General features: G+C 36.8%; 1 protein-coding gene across 3 annotated transcripts; it reads right to left on the minus strand.

Moving 5' to 3' along the window:
• Positions 1–3648: 3648 nt before the first annotated feature.
• NUDT12 (nudix hydrolase 12) lies at positions 3649–18691 on the minus strand. 3 transcript variants are annotated; one of them, XM_065922391.1, is made up of 7 exons: positions 18449–18691; positions 15477–15688; positions 14339–14928; positions 10365–10532; positions 8988–9101; positions 6660–6859; positions 3649–5706 (listed from the first exon to the last, which is right to left on the minus strand). In XM_065922391.1, the coding sequence occupies exons 1-7, from the start codon at positions 18587–18589 to the stop codon at positions 5596–5598; spliced, it is 1536 nt and encodes a 511-aa protein (XP_065778463.1). In that variant the 5' UTR covers positions 18590–18691; the 3' UTR covers positions 3649–5595. The 3 variants fall into 3 exon arrangements, with proteins under 3 accessions (XP_065778463.1, XP_065778552.1, XP_065778375.1); XM_065922480.1 differs by having other exon boundaries at positions 18238–18487; XM_065922303.1 differs by having other exon boundaries at positions 3650–5706; positions 18398–18691.
• Between the last annotated feature and the right edge of the window lie 2396 nt (positions 18692–21087).

The following is a 21087-nucleotide window of genomic DNA, read 5'->3' on the forward strand; positions in this document are numbered from 1 at the left end:
CAGGGACATACTTGAGAGCAAAGATAATTTTAAAACATGTAATATTTAGGAGGCTCTGAGATATCCAAGTGGGTATGTCTGACAGACAGCTGGAGACAGAAATCTGGATGCCAAGAGACGAAGATCTTGCAGAAATATGCAGAGTAACAAGGGTTGAAGGCCCAACCTGAAAAATAACTGAACTTTAAAGGACTGAAAAAGAAAATCAAGACTGGATGTACTTTTGTGAAGGCAGCATTATTAAGAAAATTTTTTAAGATAGCTCTGGTTAAGTGGAAAAATTTTGTAAGATAGCTCTGGTAGAGTGGAATACTTGGATTCAAACGTGGGCTCTCCTATTTATTAACAGTGTGAATGAGAAATTTAATGCCTCTAAGCCAAATGTAAAATAGGGATAATGATATTAATATTCATTTGATAGGGTTAAGGATAAAATGAAATAATTGTTACTATTCTCTATGTAAAGCCTATGTAAACATTATTAGTATTAGGAGAAGAAGCTAATTAGAGTTGTTTTCTTAGAAGCTTTTTTAAAAAAAGAGATCCATAGTAATTCTTAGAAATATACTAGAACAGAAAAAATAACCTTACAAAGTCCACAAAACTAGATTTAAATTGAACTTATAATTTATTAATATTGATGTCAGATATACTGAACAGAGAGACTTATGTGCCCTTTTAATGATATTAAGTGAAGTGAAAGTCACTCAGTCGTGTCCAACAGTCCATGGAATTCTCTAGGCCAGAATACTGGAGTGGGTAGCCTTTCCCTTCTCCAGGGTATCTTCCTAACCCAGGGATTGAACTCAGGTCTCCCGCCTTGCAGGTGGATTCTTTACCAGCTGAGCCACGAGGGAAGCCCAAAAACAAAATAAAGCATTTATGTGATGAATATGTCATCCTAACAGAATGAAATATGCGTATTACTCATAAGGAAGTATAAAATGGCTGGGAAAATAAAAAGGTCAGGATGACAAGCCTAGTAATTTGTACAACATAAGAGTATTTTTCAAAAACAATAATAATTAGATACCTCTACACAGGTCTGTGTTTTTTCTTGTTACCCCAGAACACACAGTGTTCTGACTGGCTTCCCCCTCCTGGCGAGATTCCCAACGAAGCCCTCACTATGGCAATGCAGAGCAGATGATGGTCTGGACCAGCACGGCTCCTGAGATTTGAATTTGCACGTTGTTGGGGCATCTTTTATTCGGAGTTCCAAGTCCTCCAAACCATTTGGCACTGGAGTATTTAAGCTTGTTTTATAAACACAAGTAAACAAAGCAAAAAAGCAAAGTAACTCTTAGCAGCAAAGCTGTTGGATAAATGGCATTTTAAATCGTTTTTACCCCATAGATGGAGATGACTTCGGCTCACTGCTATCTGAAAGCAGTAATAAATATTTATAAGGTACTGTACTGAGGTGTTCAAAACATCACACTGCTCTAAATAGAGTGTAATTTCAGGCTAGAGTAAAATGGGCAGGATAAAAAGTAAACAAAAATAAGCTTCAGACTGGATCACTTGTCTACTTCTCTGTTCTAAAATAGATATGAGTACTATTTCCCATTTCTACTGCTGGGTCTAATTTCCACATTACTAAAAATGAAACTCCTTCCCGAATTAAGTGGTTAGGAGAATGTTCTTAATCCATCAGGGTTAAGACAAGGAGTTCCCATGAGCCCAGGAGTGAAAGTCAGGACACTCTTTTCATTCTTTCTGTGGTGGTTTGTCTCTTATCAGACTTCCTTAGAAAAGTGTATCCATTAGCAAAAACTTAAGATTTGTTTTAAAAGCATCATTATAATGGGAATCATGAAAAGGAGAAATATCTGTTGTCCAATGTATGATGTTGTCTGCTTAGCAGTAAGAGACATGTATTCTTGAAGGAATAAAGAGTTACAACTGCTACTTCCACCAATGAGTACAATTATATTAATGTGTGGGTATCTTTCAGTGAAATCAGTATTTGCCTGGTACGCCAATCAACATCACCAAGATTTTTACTTTATAGTTGAAAACGCTTTTCCCATATAAAAGAATGCAGGCTGCTGATGACCTGTTTTTCTCATGCCACCTCATTACTCACGTAACTTTCCTTGCGACCATTTCTACGTTGGGCAAATAAATGGAATCACTTGGAAACTCTGTTGGATATAATATAAATTGCACGCCGCCTTTCAGAAACTGTTTTGAATTCTACCCAAGTGTCCGGGGAAGAAAAAGGACAAGGTGCAGTGTAGGAAAAAAAAAAATCCTTTTCGGTACCGTTTATTTTCACAAGTAGCTCCTTTACAGTTCTCTCCTGATGAAGAGGTTCTCTTTAAAGATGCAGGCTCCTAGCAACGTTATTATTCCTGTCTCCTCAAAGCACACAGTGGCCATGGGCCTCTCTCCGCGCTGGGTGTCAGCGCTCCCAAGCGCCTGGCCCCCTTACTGAGTGGCCCCCTTACTGCGCGGCCCCCTTACTGAGCGGCCCCCTTACTGAGCGGCCCCCTTACTGAGCGGCCCCCTTACTGAGCGGCCCCCTTACTGAGCGGCCCTCTCCTCCGCACTGACGTTAGACTCTTCCGCCCTCCCTTTCCAAACGCTTCGCAAGGACTTCTGTTTTGCCTCAAGACTCAGATCTTTCACATCTGAAGACAGACGCTGCTAATTTTGCCCTCTGGATTACTTTGTCCTAGATACTTTTTCTGATAAGAGAAAACTGGCTGTTTTAAGCCCAGCACATAAATTTTACTCATCACCTCCAGCTTGCGAGCATCAGTTCAGTTCAGTTCGGTTGCTCAGTCGTGTCCGGCTCTTTGCGACCCCATGGACTGCAGCAGGCCAGGCCTCCCTGTCCATCACCAACTCCCGGAGTTTACTCAAGCTCATGTCCATGGAGTCGGTGATGCCATCCAGCCATCTCATCCTCTTGAGAGGGTGAGCCTGCACAAATACACTGACACGCGTACACGCGTACACATTCAGAACCTAGTAACTGGTTCTCATCCCTAATTAAATTTGCATTGTGGGACTTTTACTGTAAATAACTAATAGATTTGTTTTACAGTACAGTCTCAGTATTTTGCTATATACGCATTAGCGACACAGTTCTAGGACTAGCTGTCTACTGTTGTTTATAAGATTTTAATTGAAATTATTTTTATTAAAACATATACTTTCCTTCCATCTCGTTGCTTCATTCTTTTATATCTTAATCCATGTCCCTAACCTTACTTTTGAAAAAGTTACTCAATCATTTTTTCAACCAAATGAAAAATTAAAAATGCAAAGACTGGTAATGTTAGACAAGTAATATAAATAGACACACTAGATATGTAACTTTAAATCTGAAGATAAAATTTACTGGATGTGTACATGTGTATATGTTAAGTTTCTGTGTGTGTGTATATATATATATAATATATATATATATAATGTCTTATATATGTATACAAATATATGTGACCCCAAATTGTAAGATTAAAAAGATTAAATACATTTAAATTATAAAAAATTAAGCCTTCCAAATATGGCAACTTTGTAAAAGGCTTTTGTACTTTTTGTTTAACACTACTAATTCTAAACAGAAGAAGATGACTAAAATTTGGCTTTTTCCATTTTTCAAAAAACACTTATCAAAACATATTTAAAAAACCACACATGACACACAAAACAGGAAATAAACAAATATTTTAATGTACTGTTACCTTCCTTTTCATTAGGACACAATTACGGTACTTGAGTCTCTAATTTCTTTGCTAGTCCTTTTATTTATGTGTAACTATCCACCTCTCAGAGGTTAGCAATTTAAGAATAATTATTAAAACAATAATTTACTTAGATATTGATTCTCCCTAAATATAGGATTAAATATCGAAAACTAAACTTTTATTGATCCTTTATATTTTATTTGGCTATCCTAACATTATGAAAATCTAGAATTTTATGATGTAATCTTAGAATCTATAAGTATTAAAAGTACATTTGGGATAAAACAGAACTTGCAGTCATTATATTTCATAAGAATCAAGGCACGTCATTTTCTATATACTTATGTAGTTCAAATCTTATTATGTATCTAAATGTCTTATATAAATTTGAATTTTGTCTCAAGTCCTAATATCAATATCTTCATCAATTAGTAAGAAAATCATTGTTCATTAGTAAAATGAAGTTTTGTTTAGAAAAGTTAACTTATTTAAATGAATTTTAGTGCCTAAAATTTTAATTAACAGTATTTGGTAAATTAAATTTAGTGTTATCATCCTCTATTTTATTACATATTTACTTTCAGTAATAGTTTTTACTTCCTATTAGAGTGAGAATCCTGCATTGTGCAATACAGACTGTTGTATCAATAATTAAGTTACTTAATTGTGATTATAATTAATTGTATTAACAATTATAACTAGTAATTGTGTAACTGTCATCAATTAATTAATCAATTCACCTTTAATGGATAAATTAATTAAGTTCATGTTTCAGGATTTCTTTATCTATAAAAAAAGGGCAGTGAACTACATATATTGTTTTTTAAGTTCTCTTTCATTTCTACCATAGAATAGTAAAGAGTCAAATTATATAAATTTATACATTTATAAAAGACCTTTTAAAACAATTTCAAAATAGCCTTGTGAAATAAAACAGTTCTATGTTACAAAACTGTGAACTACTATAATTTACTTACTTTAAAATCTTACTGATTCAGTTCTAAAATATAGTTACTGTATAAATGCTTCTTAGAATGTTGAAATAAGGCTAAAATCAAGATGCTGTATTTGAGTTTAATAAACATTATTAGTAATTATTATATAATTTTCTCCTAGTGAAGATACATTCCCTTATCACAAAAGGACATAAGCCATTTTATTTAATATATAAATCTACCTGAGATATTATTTAATATTTGACTTTGGAAAGAATTCCTTTCAAATGCGTTTAATTTTAGGGAGAAAAAAAAAGAGACTCCTAATTTGTCTTAAAAACAACTTTGAGTATAGTTAACAAATAGATATGTTAATTAATTTTATGTTTAAGAAGGGGATCCCAGATACAATGATATTCTCTAACTTAAATTCTCCTTCCCTGAAGGAAGATCACTAATAGAGTTGTTAAAATAGGAAATTCTTAACACTGATCAAAACAGACTAGTAGCAACACTGTAACATTGTCACTGACAGAACAATAGAACCAGGAGAAAAAAGTAGATCACAATGGTAAAGTGAGCAAAAATGAGCCAATGACAACCAAAAGGACCTTCATAATAATGAAAATATTAAAAATTAACCTTAAAATTCATTTAAAATATTTTGCCTCATTTTTCATAAAAGGACTTTAGTGAATAGTTAATGCTTACCAGAGGCAATGAAATTTAGGTTTATTTACATTTTAGAATCTACTTCTTTACAACATGATTTCTCTTATTATAGATACAGTTTTGTGAGATAAAAACTGTTGAGCACAAACCCCCTCAAAAAAGTTCAGAGAATGCTGACTCAGATTTAACAAAATCTGACATTCTAAAGAGCATTAAACATTTCTAATCTCACTTGAGGAATAAGTAGGATTAGAAATCAATTAGACATAGTCAAAGTTTAGTTGTTTGATTTAGAGATTGGGGTTCATTCTGATCCAGTGTTTGATTAACTGATGTGCAATAGCTCGGCTCGGTGGGACAAAGAATGCCTGCTGCTTGCCTTTGGTCAGAACATCCACAACCTAAAATACACCACAATAACATTTATTAGGATTTCAAAACTATCACACTTAAATACTATTTCTATGCTTAAACAATTCAACTGAAATGTAATGACTTTCACAGTGAATAACAAAAGGAGAAAGTAATAACATCCATATTCAACATGCAAAATTCAGTACAGTATTTTTAGTTGCTTCATTGAGTTAGTGATTCAATTTTAAAAATACTTCAGAAAGGCATTTTTCCTGATGAAAATAAGGTCACGAAAGAACAAAGTATTTTCACACACGTATTTTCAAAGTGAAAATGAACTTTTAGAAAAAAATTCCCTTTTATCAAATTCTGAAAAAAGTCTAATTTCTACTTTTTGAGGTTGAGCATAAAATAAAATTAATTTTGTGAAGGTAAAGTGACAAAGGATTTCAGGTTTTCACCACTGTAGTGTACCCCTCTGTCTTCTATACAAAGACACTGAGTTATACAAGACACAGACAAGTAATTGATCTTTCATTGTATCACTTAAGGACGAGTTTTAAGAAGTCCTGGGTGTATCTTTGTTAAACAGTTGTGTCAGTCTTGTCAAGTACATTTAAAAGGGTCAAGAAGTTTTCAAAACTTTTATGCAGTTTTACTGATATTTTTTGAGTTACTTGTTTCAACACTATAAACTATGTCTAATAATAATATTCCTGCTTCTCATCTGAAATAATGAACACTCATTTTAAGGCCACTGAAAGGATCATTAATCTCAGGGAACAGCATCTGAAATAAGAAACTGGCACAGACTCATCATTACTAGGAGTGTCTCACAGCAGGAGTAACATAGGACACATCAATTACAGCGTAATCCATGAATGATGAGGGGGCCACAACCATTCATTCAACTTGTTGAAAACATGTATCCTTGCTACATGCCCAAACCAATATAGTCAGAGAACAATCAATAGGAGAAGGAAATTAAATTGAACTTTACCTGTTCTCTAGTGAACCAGCGGGCATCCTCTATTTCATTCTTGTCAACTTTAATTTCTGTAGACACTGCCACAGCTAAGCAACCAATCATTAAGGAGGAGGGCATCGGCCACGGTTGACAAGAGACATACTGAACATGGCCCACCTTGACTCCACTTTCCTCCTCTACTTCTCTCCGGACAGCATCTTCTATTGTCTCCCCTAATCAAATGGGGCAAAAGAACAAGTAGGTGATGAACATGCGCTGGACATTTTGTGCTCCAAATGGTTCAAACCTTTGAAAATCACTTTGGACAGAAACCCAATTCATAGAATCAGAAAGCAGAAGTCTAAAAGTAGATTGGAATTTAAGAAACATTACTTTTTAAATATATGACTACATATAGAATCAAAATGCCAGGAAACTTTTCATTTCTTCAAGGTCTAAATTTGTTACATTTAAAAAATTGTAACATCTACAAATATCTAGTACCTACTTACTACTGGCTAAACACTATGCAAACATTTCATGTATTATCTGGTGTATGTGGCTAACATTTTCCTCACTAAAATCTTGAAACATTTTTCTTATGTTGTCAAACAACTATTACAGATAACACTTTTCCAGAGAGTTAAAAACCAAATAACACTAAAAGTTTAAAAACAACATAAAATGAAACTCATTTTCTCTTTCCAAATAATTATTCTCTAGATAATTACTGACCCAGCTATGATAAAATAAAGTGATGCCTATAAATGAATTTATATTTCTGATTTATTGAAATTAAGAATTAGAATAAATGGAATAATTTGTAAGTTTATCTGAAAGTTTAGAAATATTCTGTTATTTAAATATAGATTTCTGTTTCAAACATATTGGTAAATTTCCTATATAAAAATTAATTTATGTTTATAAAAAAATATTGAAAAGATAACTCATAGACTAGCATATCTGCTAGACCAAACCTAAATAAATATTAGCATACAGTGCATATTAAAAAACCCCTAAAATCAATAAGAAAAAAAGATTAAACAACCAAAACAAGAACAGACAAAGACTATAAAATATAAAATTCAGGGGAAAAGAAACTGCATGCCTAATATACATCTGAAAAAGATGCTTCATCAGCAGAGAAATAAAAGTTAAAACTACAATGACATACCACTTCATACCCATCAGAATAGCAAATAAAAATCCTGATATTTCTAACTCTGTAAAGATGAGGAATAACAGACATTTCACGAACTTCCAGAGGCAGTGTAAACTGGCAGGAACATTTCAGAAAACAACTTGGCAATATGTGGGAAAGATTAAGATGCTCACAGTCTATGAGCTAGCAGCCCTACTCTTGGATATACAACCTATGGAGGCCAAATGTACACAAGGAATAGTTCAAGAATATTCACTGCAGTGTTGCTGGTAACAATAGAAGCTTATAGCAGAATGGATAAATGAGTTGTGGAATATTCATAAATGAGAGGCTACAGAGCAGTTAAAAAAATGACCTAGAGCTACTAGAGGCAGCATAGTAATTAGGAGCACGGACCTAGAGCCAAACTGCCCAGGTTTGAATGCCTGTCCTATCACCTACTAGCTGCTTGTTCCTGGGCAAGTTATTCAGCCCCTGTGCTGAAACAGTATCTACTATGTAAAGTTGTATGAGGATGATATGATTTAATATACAGAAAGCCTTTGCAAAAGTTCATATGTTTAGTACTATAAGTGTAGACTGATACTGGAAATTGAGATTAAACATGTGCTAATTAGATATATTCATTTATTCCATGAATATTTATTGAATATTTACTGAATTTCTACAACATATGAGGCATATGCTCTAAGGGTTTGGGATACAGCAATAAATAAAGTCCTTGCCTTTACGGAACTTACTTTCTGGCACTGGCAAATAATAAATAAATAGAAAGAAAGATAGATAAGTAAATACATACTTACACATACACCCTGTTAGGTGTGATGAGTGCTCTAGGGAAAAGCCAGACTGGACAACAGGGACTGTGAGTGTAGGATATGGGCTTAACTAATTTATACTTGGTGCCATCTGGGAAAGTCTCTCTGAACAGGTGACAACTGAGTCTAGTACAGAAGGAAGTGATGCCTTGGGTAAGAGCAATATATGAAAAAGCAAAGAATTTTTTAAAACAGATGAAACTATTCCCCTAGTAACAACCAAAATTATATTATTTAAAACACAGAAAATACTTAAAAATACTGCAGCTTTATAACATGATAGTTTGTCAGAGATTACTTTTCAAATGCTGTCCAAAGTTTTTATTTAGAAATCATAAGTTAAACAGAAATAACTATAAAAATTACACAGAAAAGGCGCACCAGGTTCAATAAATCCAGCGAGGCAAGTAAACATGCCCGGGGGAAATCTCCTCTGCCTGCCCAGAAGACATCTGGTCCCGTCAGGATGAATAACTTGCATGATTACCACTGGATCTGTTTAAAAAATCAGACGTATGAATGGCAGGAAAAAACAACTTAGACCCATTGTGCAAAGTCACTGTCTAATAGGATAATGCAAATGTATATACCTCCTGTAAGAACAAGACTTCTGTCTAGTTACAAGAGGTTGTTTCTATCTGCCTAAAGACAGTATTTCAGGTAAATTGCATAGAATATTGTCAGAAAGCTAAAGAAAGGCCATTTTTGTCTCCTTTCTCATCTTAATAGCAACACTTATTGTATATTTACAGTATGCTAGGCTTATTTTTTTTAATTAGAAAGAAGTTCAAATAACTAATACATAGCATGGAGAAAATTCGTATTTTACCGTAGTAAATCTCTCCTTCCATTCCAATCCTTGTTGTTGTTTGCTGTTCAGTCACTAGGTCGTGTCTGACTCTTTGTGACCCCATGGACTGCAGCACGCCAGGCTTTCCTGTCCTTCACTGGCTCTCAGAGTTTGCGCAAACTCATGTCCACTGAGTTGGTGATGCCACCCAACCATCTCATTCTGTCGCCCCCTTCTCATCCTCAACAAAGCGTTTTTAAAAGCTAATGTGGCTTGACGGTTAAGTTTAAGCCATTAAAAAATTAACTTATTTAAATAATATTCACTGCATTAGTAACTTCTGGAATGATTTGAGAAGTCACTAATTCAGTGAGTTCGCCTCACTAGATTATGACTGAGGATCAGTAATCAAATGTGAAATGCTCTGAGCTGCAAACGCCTGTCACTAGGCCATGCGCTTTACTCCCAGGAGACCTCCTCAGGTGTGACTGGGTCTGTCCCTTTTTGCACAGTTTTAAAGGGCTGGGTTATCAGATTTCCAATTCCACAGCCAACTCAAAGCAGCGATTGGGAGAGAGAAGGCAGAGGCAGACACCAGCAGGAAGGAGAAGCTAGCTCCAGGCTGTTTTGGTGATGCCACAAGCAGGTACTGGACTATTAGGGTGTTTTTTTTTTTTTTCTCTGTTCACTAAATGGACCCAGATGGTGTGCTTTTGAAATCCTGTACCTCAACACATCAAATTCATGCTGATTAACCCAAGGTTAAGAAATGGCCAGTTATGTACAATGTCCTTTACTTAAAAGTCACCAAATTAGGTAATACTTTAGTACTTATAGTCTTAATGGTTAAATTAAATATGCTTTTAATAAAAAGGTAAAGCTCCTTAGCAACTCACAATCTTATCTTTCCAGAATGTCTCATTCCCTAAGGTTTCCAGATGGCTAAGATTTCACTGTAAAAGGCTTACCAACTCTTGGGTATGATGTATTGTGAACACCATGGAGACTAGGACAGTCTTCTTTTAAGCATACTCTTTTATAGCCACCTTCTTCAATTTTAGTTGCATTTCCACAGGTTGGGCAGAACTTATACCGGCTGTGCCAGGCGAGAACAGATCTTGCTTGAGCTACAACGCCTATGACAGGAGCAAAAGAAGCTTTAATTCTATGACAAATGGTAAACACATTAATACATAAGGAAAGAACATTCTTAAGTCATAATAAAGACATGTACTGTATTGTAGGTGTGTGATCAAAGGTTTTAGTTTTCCTATTTTTTTAATCTGTATATGTCTTTTAAATTAAAAGATTTAATTCTACAGATGATAAATGAAAATTAGATTTACATTTCATTTGGACTAATGAAATAAAACTCTCATATAAGATGGATGTACAAACATCCATATACACTGTATAAGCTTAGGCTTTTACCATAGGTGATTTGTAAATTTTGGATATACACGATTCTAGTGTATACTGACTTTACAATAGTGAAGTCTCTCAGTTGTGTCCAACTCTTTGTGATCCCATGGACTGTAGCCCACCAGGATCCTCCGTCTGTGGGATTTTCCAGGCAAGAGTACTGGAGTGGGTTGCCATTTCCTTCTCCAGGAGATCTTCCTGATGCCAGGACTGAACCCGGATTTCCCGCATCGTAGGCAGACGCTTTACCGTCTGAGCCACCAGGGAAGTCCAGGGAAGACTTTACGATAGTGACTTTCATAAAAACACACTACGAAGACAGTTCCTAAGTTAGATTTGGACCACAAATGAAATATTACTAGGAAACTGTAGGACTCTATCTCTACTTTCCTTGGTGCCTAAGACAGTACTGGTGTGTGTCACTGTGGAACATATTCTGTTTATAACTGGGAAGTACATAGAATATTTTTAATATATTGTGTTTACAACTCTTGTGATTAACTTTGTTTATGACAAAAATGCCTAATAGAATAAATCTTAAGACTATGTACACCCTGTCTACAACCTTTACCTTGATACTTCAAAAAATAATATGGCCTGACCAAAAATAACAGAACAGGGGCAATAAGAGTAGAAAAGCTACATTTCATTTGCCTGACAAAACTTCTCTCCCCTAAAATAGAGTATTTGGTCTAGGATTTTGAAATAAAATAACCATAAATAGCAATAATGTTTTAAATTGGGAAAAATGAATAAGTCATAAATTAAAACAAATGTAACAGTGACATTCAATGAACCTAGGCAACATTAAATACCTGCCTGCTCTGTTACTCTGTAATATGTAACTTACCTCAAAGTACCTCCATTATTTCACTCTCATTACAGTAAGAAAAGCTAACATTTATTGAGTACTTACTATGTGTCAAGCACTCAGCAAAGATCTTAACATACATCATTTATTTTATCTTTGGAGCAACACTATAATGTAGGTGGAGGAAGCACAAAACTGGAATCAAGATTGCCGAGAGAAATATCAGTAATCTCAGATATGCAGATGACACCACCCTTATGGCAGAAAGTGAAGAAGAACTAAAGAGCCTCTTGATGAAAGTGAAAGAGCAGAGTGAAAAAGTTGGCTTAAAGCTCAATATTCAGAAAACTAAGATCATGGCACCTGGTCCCATCACTTCATGGCAAATAGATGGGGAAACAGTGGAAACAGTGGCTGACTATTTTTTTGGGCTCCAAAATCACTGCAGATGGTGACTGCAGCCATGAAATTAAAAGACACTTACTCCTTGGAAGCAAAGTTATGACCAACCTAGACAGCATATTAAAAAGCAGAGACATTACTTTGTCAACAAAGGTCCATCTAGTCAAGGCTATGGTTTTTCCAGTGGACATATATGGATGTGAGAGTTGGACTATAAAGAAAGCTGAGTGCCGAAGAATTGATGCCTTTGAACTGTGGTGTTGGAGAAGACTCTTGAGAGTCCCTTGGACTGCAAGAAGATCCAACAAGTCCATCCTAAAGGAAACCAGTCCTGGGTGTTAATTGGAAGGACTGATGCTGAAGCTGAAACGCTAATACTTTGGCCACCTGATGCAAAGAGCTGACTCATTGGAAATGACCCTAATGCTGGGAAGGATTGAGGGTAGGAGGAGAAGGGGATGACAGAGGATGAGATGGTTGGATGGCATCACCAACTCAATGGACATGGGTTTGGGCAGACTCCGGGAGTTGGTGATGGACAGGGAGGCCTGGGGTGCTGCGGTTAATGGGGTTGCAAAGAGTTGGACACGACTGAGTGACTGAACTGAATAATGTAGGTACCGTTATTGTCCTCATTTTTGGGAGTAGGAAACTGAGGCACACAGAGGATCTATATAAGGTTACACAGAAGCTGAGTAAAAGAGCCTCAGTTTCCTTACTATTTTTTTTTAAGAACTTGTAATTACATATTCAGCTTCAAAGAGAAGAAATTTTAAACTCATAGTGTTTTTCCCACAGATCTACAGAATAAAACATAACACTCCAGATGTTGAGATAAATGTCTAAGAGGTCTCTGGAAGAGCCTGCCAGGTTACCTAAGGCAAAGTGGACACTGACAAGTGACCTCTTCCTCATCCCCCATTAACTCTTCAGTTTACCGCAGTATACCTTCTACTCCTTCTATTTCACTGACACTCCTCTCGTCAAATTACCAACAGCTTCATATTATCAAACTGAAGTCTCTTTAAAAAAATTCTTTATCTTCGTCTTAGTCACTCTCCGTTGCATTCAGTATATTTGACTAGTAACTCCAAGAAACACTTTGTTCTCTTGTTTGCTATGAGCCCATTCTTCTGTTACTTCTTACTTGTGGCCATACTATCAACATCATCTTTAATGGCTCCTCTCCTATCTGACCTCTGAAACTCAGGGGGATTCAGGTAATTCTCAGGTTCTCCTTCTTGCTTGCGCTCAACTTTTTATGTAACGTGAAAGTTTCCTGGGATTTAAACACCACCATTGTGTTGATGACTTTCATACAGGTATATTCTAGTTCTTTCCTCTTTGTTTCAGATTCTGTTTCCCTTCAGTAAAACTTCACATGCTCAAAGATAAAATCTTCATTTATTTACTTCAAGTCTGTCCTGCTTCCCTTGCTCTACCTACGACTCTGTGTTATTTTATCAATAAAGCTTATTAGTATCTACCAAGTGACTAAAGTTTCAAACTTGGCAGTCCTTCTTACTCTCTCACTTCATTATTATATATAACACACCCACTCCATTCACAAGTACTGCTGATTTTCTTTTCAAAATATACCTTGACTGTATCACTTTTCCTCCATCTCCCCTACTATCATCCTAACAACTCAGGCTGTAGTCTATGTTACTATTATCTCTCTTTCTCTCACTTATAAGTCTTAACCTACTGTTCAAGCCCTATCAGTTCTACCTCTGTAATATTTCAAAACTCTTCCTTTCTCTCTACTCCACTCATCCAAGTCACTCCTTTCTCTTACCTGGGCTACTGTAATCTTCAACCTCCTCTTAACAGGATTCTGGACTTCCACACTTAACTATCAAAGCAGCTAGAGTGACTTTTTTTTAAACACAGGCCAAATTATAACATTTAAATGGGATTTAGGATAAAATCCCTCATTTCTTAGCATGATATATATGACCCCGTGTGAACTGGTATAAAAGGCAATGGAAAACAAAGCAAAATAGTCAAGGTCTTTGCCAGCATGTTTCAGGCACTCAATAATCATTCACTGAACAATGAAATGAAATCAGTATGCATTAAGGTTAATTCTGGGGAAACTAATCTTGACTGATTAAAACTGCTGTTACCACCCAGAAGAGTAGTCCTCTAGGGTAAGAACTTCAGGAAGTTTCTACTGAAGACAGCCTAAGTTCATTGCTTCCTGGAAAAAGTGTGCTTCCTAGAAATTGCAGATACATGCAATTCCAATCCAGTACCCAAAACCAGATTATTACCAATACAAGTAAACAAGTGTTCACTTCTTACCAGCTTCTTTTTCTTTCAATTGCAGAAGAGCTGGCATTGGTGGATGAAGAAAATAACAATTTTCATGCCTTTGCTTAAATTCTTCAGCAGCAACAGTATCTATACCTAAAGCAAACCAGGCAACCAACCCATCTTCTTCTTCTTTTGAGAATTCCCCAGCATAATTAAAAAACTCTTTTTTCATTTCAAGTTCTACTCCAAGGAAAATCAAGGTGATCTTCTCAGGCTGAGCCAAATAATCCTTTATATCTGTGTAGTTCAGCTGACAAAGCCTGACTTCTGGCTGTTGAAAACTTTCTTTATTGCCACCTAGAGTAACCAAGGGATTTAAATCTGAGAAAAGGATATAAACTGTGGCTGGATGGCTTTCTTTTGCTAACAGCCAGTCAGAATTATTTCTTTTTTCACTTTTCCGGTCCAGTAGTGTCTTGCTAAAATAATTTTCACATTCTTCCACCTCATTGGTTAGGAACCAAGGCTTCTTCCCACCTTTAGCGTTAGCTAATAAGTTAGCTATATGCTTATAACCCCAAAATTTAGCTATATCCAGTGCAGTCTGCCTTGATTTGTTGACAATGGATCTGTCGCACCTATGGATGGAAGCAAAAAATAAATTGCAAACATTTTCTTCAGTATTTATTACGATAAAATTTTCTAGATGTACACAATAGTCCCTCTATTTAATAATTACATAATTTATTTTTGTTTTAGAACATAATATATTAATGGAAAGGTTAAAAACCAATCATAAATGATTAAAAGTTAAAGACAGTGGATGTTTAAAATTTCTGGAAGATAATTTATAAAATAAAAAGCATAGATTTTATGTGCTGTAAGGAGATATTAAATTTTTACAAGGAGTTTTCAGTAGTCATAGTGGGCAGATTTACATTTTTTATTTCAGAAAAAAATTAGATTAACTCATTAACTGCTTGGCTACTAAGTTTGAAAAGTTAATTCCCCAATTAGAAAAGTTAAGTTTTAAATTAGAAATTATGCTATTATATAACAGGACTGTTCAGTGAGTTATTTACAAGCCCAATGTTATAAATATAGCTACATGAAAAATTTAAAAGAAAATACATAATCCAGACACTAAACCAGACACTCTTCAGGTGGCACAGCCTAAAACGTTTACCCTTTCTCAAGTAGAAATTGGACAACATCTGGGTGCCCATTCCTTGCAGCATACATTAAAGCAGTCCAGCCATTTTCAGAAGTTTCATTGAGAAGAGATGGAGAATGACTGAGTATTGCTGTTAACTTGGCAATATCTCCTTCTGCAGCTGAATAGTGAAACTGGGATATTATTTCTTGATTAAGACTTCTTTTTACAGAAGACATCTCTTCCTTAAAAGAGGAAAATAGGAAAAAACTCATTTACAATTGCTTTCTTGTATCAGTGATTGAACATTATCAGAGTGCTGATAGAATTAGAACATTAGTTATGGTTTCTAAAACAATTTACTCTTAAAAAGGTAACTGTCAAGTGTCATCACAGGATACACTTAAAAACTGTCATCAGTTGAGAATGTTAAATGTAATTCAATATGAGGGATGTATAAAATAACGCATAAAGAACTTTGGTGGAAAACAGTTGAAGGGAGTGACATCAGTGGGAGGGGGGATAAGGTAAAAGATATGACAAACAGGAAAGTGTATTGGAGGCAAACCAGAGGGACTTCAATACAGATCAGGGCATGAGAGGAGTTACAGTAGACAGAAATAAGGCAGGTGTTTTTAGCAGATGACAAGCAGTATTCTCTTAGATTAAATGATACTAGAAACAGATCTGTCCTTTCAGAGAAATAATGATCCTATTGAAAGAACTAGGTTTCATGTGAAAAAAACTTTTTGCTTTAACTTTCACAGGGATTGATTAATCCATCAGGGATTGATTTTTGCTCATGGTGTGAGGTAGGGGTCATGATACATTTTTATCCCAATAGATGAAATCCATTTGAGTCAGGGTCATTCTCAAATTTATTGTCTTTGTCCCATTATATTGCAGTATTATACTTGTCACAAATGAGATGACCATATATTTTGGATCTATTATCAGACACTGTTCTATTGGTCACTTTGTCTATCCTTGAATCACAGAAGCTTTTAAAATCATTAACTTTGTCTGCTTTGTCACCCTGTTACTTCAGTAAGAAAGAATTGTTCTATGTGCGTGTGCATGTGTACATGCCAAGTTGCTTGAGTCATGTGTGACTCTGTTGGACCCCATGAACTGCCACCCACCAGGCTTCTCTGTCTACGGGATTCTCCAGGCAAGAATAATGGCGGGGGTTGCCATGCCCTTCTCCAGGGGATCTTCCTGACCCAGGGATCGAAACTAATTGTTCCATATCCTCTAATAAATGCTTCCTAATTGTGGGCTGAATGTGGTAGGGCACAACTACCACTGAATTGTGGTAGGGCATAATTTTGAAGGGAAATGGATCATATTTCAGTTGTCTATGAACTCCTCAAAGTACATTTTTTTAAGGTATGATTTTTTTTTTTCCTGTGAAATTCTATTAAGAAAAGATTTGGGATTCTAACTAGGTTTCTACCTTCTGAGAATAATCTACTGACACTATAAAGAAAGAAAGGTTACGTAATCCATAATTTTTGACAGCAGTTGTCTTTAAGGTTCTGACTGCAATTTTATCAACTGTCTAGCAGTAACAGCATGACAATATTTAAAGGAAAAAATGGGCTGGAGATTAACTTTCTTATTTGTGTCTGTTCACTTTACCTGTTTATTATCTTTCTGCTACCTACAAATAGGCTAAAACTACTCACAGGAATAGAAACAAAATACTGAAATGCTCTATACAACTTAAACTAGGAGGGGTGACTTCTGGATTAGAAAACAATTCATTTCTTTTGATTTACCTTAGAATTAACTTCACCATTCTCTTCATATTAAGATTTCTAAATGCATTAAAAATATTATGAATAACAGAAGCTACTTTTCAGGATTTTATTTTGTACTGCTGTATACTGACTCATGTATGGTTTTCCCTTTGAAATTGCTTTTTCCTTAAAATCATATCATCCAGGTTCTTCAGTATGGCTTCAGTTCAGTTCAGTCGCTCAGTCGTGTCCAACTCTTTGCAACCCCATGAATCGCAGCACACCAGGCCTCCCTGTCCATCACCAACTCCCGGAGTTTACTCAAACAGTATGGCTTATCAAATGCAATATTTAAGTCATGGTCACTTTCTCACTTTCTCCACAGGCCACTCACTCCCGGTTGACTGCAAAACTGGCCTCCAAAAATACAGTACCATTCATTACCCACAGTGCAATGCTTATGCATACAGTATTTTCAGGAGAAAAGAGTAGAAAATATATACTTTCCCCTCTTACGCTTTCTCGCAAGAAAAGCCATCTAGAAACAGAACCATTACTCGTTCCAGAAGAGCACACAGAAGTCTAAAGTCCAGCTCTACTGTTCGATTTACTTTTTCATTTCTCCTCAGGTTCTTGTGAAGACAGGGTGTTTGAAGGCAGGATGAGGTGATTCACTTAGCTAAATGCTGCCCTTGCTTTCCAAGAATATGGACGATCCTCAGAGACGGTTTTATAGAATCTTGACTTTAAAGGATCTCACACTTTGAGCAAAACCATCATCCAGTTTTACGGATGTGTGGACTAGGGCCCCTGACTGGTCCAAGGCCACATAACTCAAGAGACAGGGCAGACCTCACAAACAGCTTTGTCACTGCGGTCACCGACCCGAATTTCTGGGGCAATCCTGAGGGCCAGCTCACCTACCAAACGCCCCCCTCCCCGCCCCATGCACGGTCTCTCCAGCGTCTCTAAGTTCCTTGAGCGTCTGTTTCCGTGCCAGGACTGTGAGAGTTCTTTAAAGACAGTGAAGTGAACCCACAGCGAATCCCCACCTCAGACTGTGCTGGGTCGGCTGCGCGCCCAGCCCCCCCCGGAAGCCCAGGCTCTTAAGTCCACACTTGCGTCCGCGCCCTGGCGCGAGGCTGCGCCACACCACCCAGCAGCGCAGGGCCCGTCAGCGCGGAGACGGAAAGAGCACAGAGAACTGGTTACCAGCTCCAGAAGGGGCCCTGGGCCCGCCAACTCGCCGCTGCTGCTACTAACCCACAGGTGACCAGGGTAACAGACACCCGGGTTTGCAGTCCAAGAGCCGGGGAAAGCCCACACTCGCTCTTCCCGGCGCCGGATGGAGCCTCGCGGACTTCCGGTGAAGGGCAGGTGTCTGCGCACGGCTTTATGGGACATGTAGTTCGAAGGTCACACAGCGAGGATGCGAGAAGGCTGGGGGCTGGCGAGTGGAGGCGTTGGGAAGCCAGGGCTTGAAGTCCACCTGTGAGGACAGGCTTCCTAGCGGTGAGTGAAGGGCTGTTTTGTTTTGTTTTCCCCGGTGGGACCGAGGTGTGTAAAGCGACGAAAACCTGTAGGTCTGTGGGAACGGTTTTGAGTTCTCCAGAAATTCACACTCAGCCCCCACAAGCTTCTTTCATGTATAGTTCAGTGCGTTGGAGTGTTCAAAGCATTCTTTCGTGTTTAAACAAACGTGGAATATTCGCTGGACCAAGTCGTTCCAGTGTAGAATCTTAAACGAGTCGTTGGCCTCCGACCCTCAGTCTCCTCTTTTGAGAAATGGTCCCATGTATTGATGATGCCTACGCCTCTAAAAAGTCAACGTCAGTCGCCCACACCACCACCTTGGGTTGCTGTGAAGTTTAAGGATAAAGTATGTAAAGACCTTAAGACAAGTGTGAGGTCTACAGCTAGTACATTCAATGCAATTATTATTGTTGCTGTTATTATTTCATTTGCTGTGTTGTCATGCTCCAGAACCTACGCAGATTAAGTGATTTGTGATTTACAAAGCTCGGCATTGTTAGCCTTCTAATTCCCAGATTAGGTGTTTTTTTTCCCTTTACTAACTTGCACCCTTGGCATTCGTAACAGATAAGGAGTCTCGAGGTAGACCATTGCTTCTCGTCCCTATTGTAGACATTGGGAGTTACTTCTTTTTTCAGTGAAGTTTTTGCGTGCCCACTCACATTATACTTTCATAACTGCTTCCCCCCCCCCCAACTTTGTTCTATGTTTCTTTCTCTGAGTAGTTGTTTTCAGTCTTTAATGATTTTAATGATGAGGCAGGAGATCAGAAATACTAAATTTAATCAACTCATTTGGAATACCCAATCTCTGTATTCATACATATCTTAAGTAAGTTAACAAACACATCTGTATGAATCAACTAGTGTAAATAAGGGCTTCCCTGGTGCCTCAGACAGTGAATAACCTGTCCGCATTACGGGTGACGCCAGTTTGGTCCCTGGGTCAGAAAGATCCCATGGAGAAGGGAGTACCTACCCACAACAGTATTCTTGGGGCTTCCCTGGTGGCTCAGACCTTAAAGACTTTGCCTGCAGTGCCAAGAGACCACGTTTCGATGTTTGGGTAAGGAAGATCCCCTGGTGATTAATACATAGTCTTCCTTCCAGTCCTTTGGATTCTTTTAAAGTGAATTCCAGACATCATATTATTTTATTGATAAGTATTTAAGGTTAAACTTTCTGGAATTATGAATATATCTAAATTATAAAAGGGCTTTTAAAAAGAACATTATTGCAATATGATTAGTACTAAAATGTTAACAGTATTGTAATATCATAAAGGAGACACTCAATGTCAAATTTAATTGTCTTAAATTTTACTCTATATTTTTACAATTGATTTGCTGAAATCAAGACCTAAACAAAGTATCCACATTACATTTTGTGTTTTTCAATCTGTAGATTCCCCTTTAATTTTGTCATCACAGTCTATTTGTTAAAAAATAATGATTCTGTAGAATTTCACACATTCTGAATTTTGCAAATTGTATGGATACACATGATGTCCTTTCTCTCTCACTCTCTCTCTCTCTTTTTTTTTGGTAAACTGATAGTTAAATCTACAGGATTATTCAGTTTGCAGGATTTTTTTTCCCCCTGGAAAAGACTTCATAGGTGTTATTGTTTACTTCCCACTGCATAGCTTTAAGAAGCATTCACTATCTGGTTATCTTTATGTCATGTTATGATTTGGTTCAGATGTTGTCCACCTGATAAAGTTTATGATAAACAACATAAATTTTCTTGTCACCTCTTCAGCTATTAGTTTTAGCAGCCATTGATGTTTGCTGTCTATGTCCATTATTTCATTGCTGTTGTTGTTTAGTCGCTAAGTTGTGTCCAACTCTTTGCAACCCCATGAACTGCAGCACACCAGCCTTCCCTGTCTTCACTATCTCCTGGCGTTCACTCAGACTTAATGTCCTTTGAGTCAGTCATGCCATCCAACCATCTCATCCTCTCTCACTCCTTCTCCTCTTGCCCTGAATCTTTCCCAGCATCAGGGTCTTTTCTAATGAGTTGGCTCTTTGCAGCAGGTGGCCAAAATATTGGAACTTCAGCATCAGTCCTTCCAATGAAAATATTCAGGGTTGATTTCCTTTAGGATTGATTAGGTTTGATCTCCTTGCTGTCCAAGGACTCTCAAGAGTCTTTTCCAGCATCACAGTCCAAAAACTGTGATTCAGTTCATTTCATTAAGAGTTACAAAATGGTAATCTTGCTTGATCATTAATTCTTCATTTACTAACAAATTCTTCTATAATAATGAGCTTTACACCATTAAACATTTGTACAGTTTTTATAGGAAGAGTAAGGTAAATGGTGATTTTCTCCTGTATTTCCTAGTTTTCAGAATGTGTTAATTCT

This window comes from Muntiacus reevesi, chromosome 1 (assembly GCF_963930625.1).
Source record: "Muntiacus reevesi chromosome 1, mMunRee1.1, whole genome shotgun sequence".
NCBI lineage: Eukaryota > Metazoa > Chordata > Mammalia > Artiodactyla > Cervidae > Muntiacus > Muntiacus reevesi.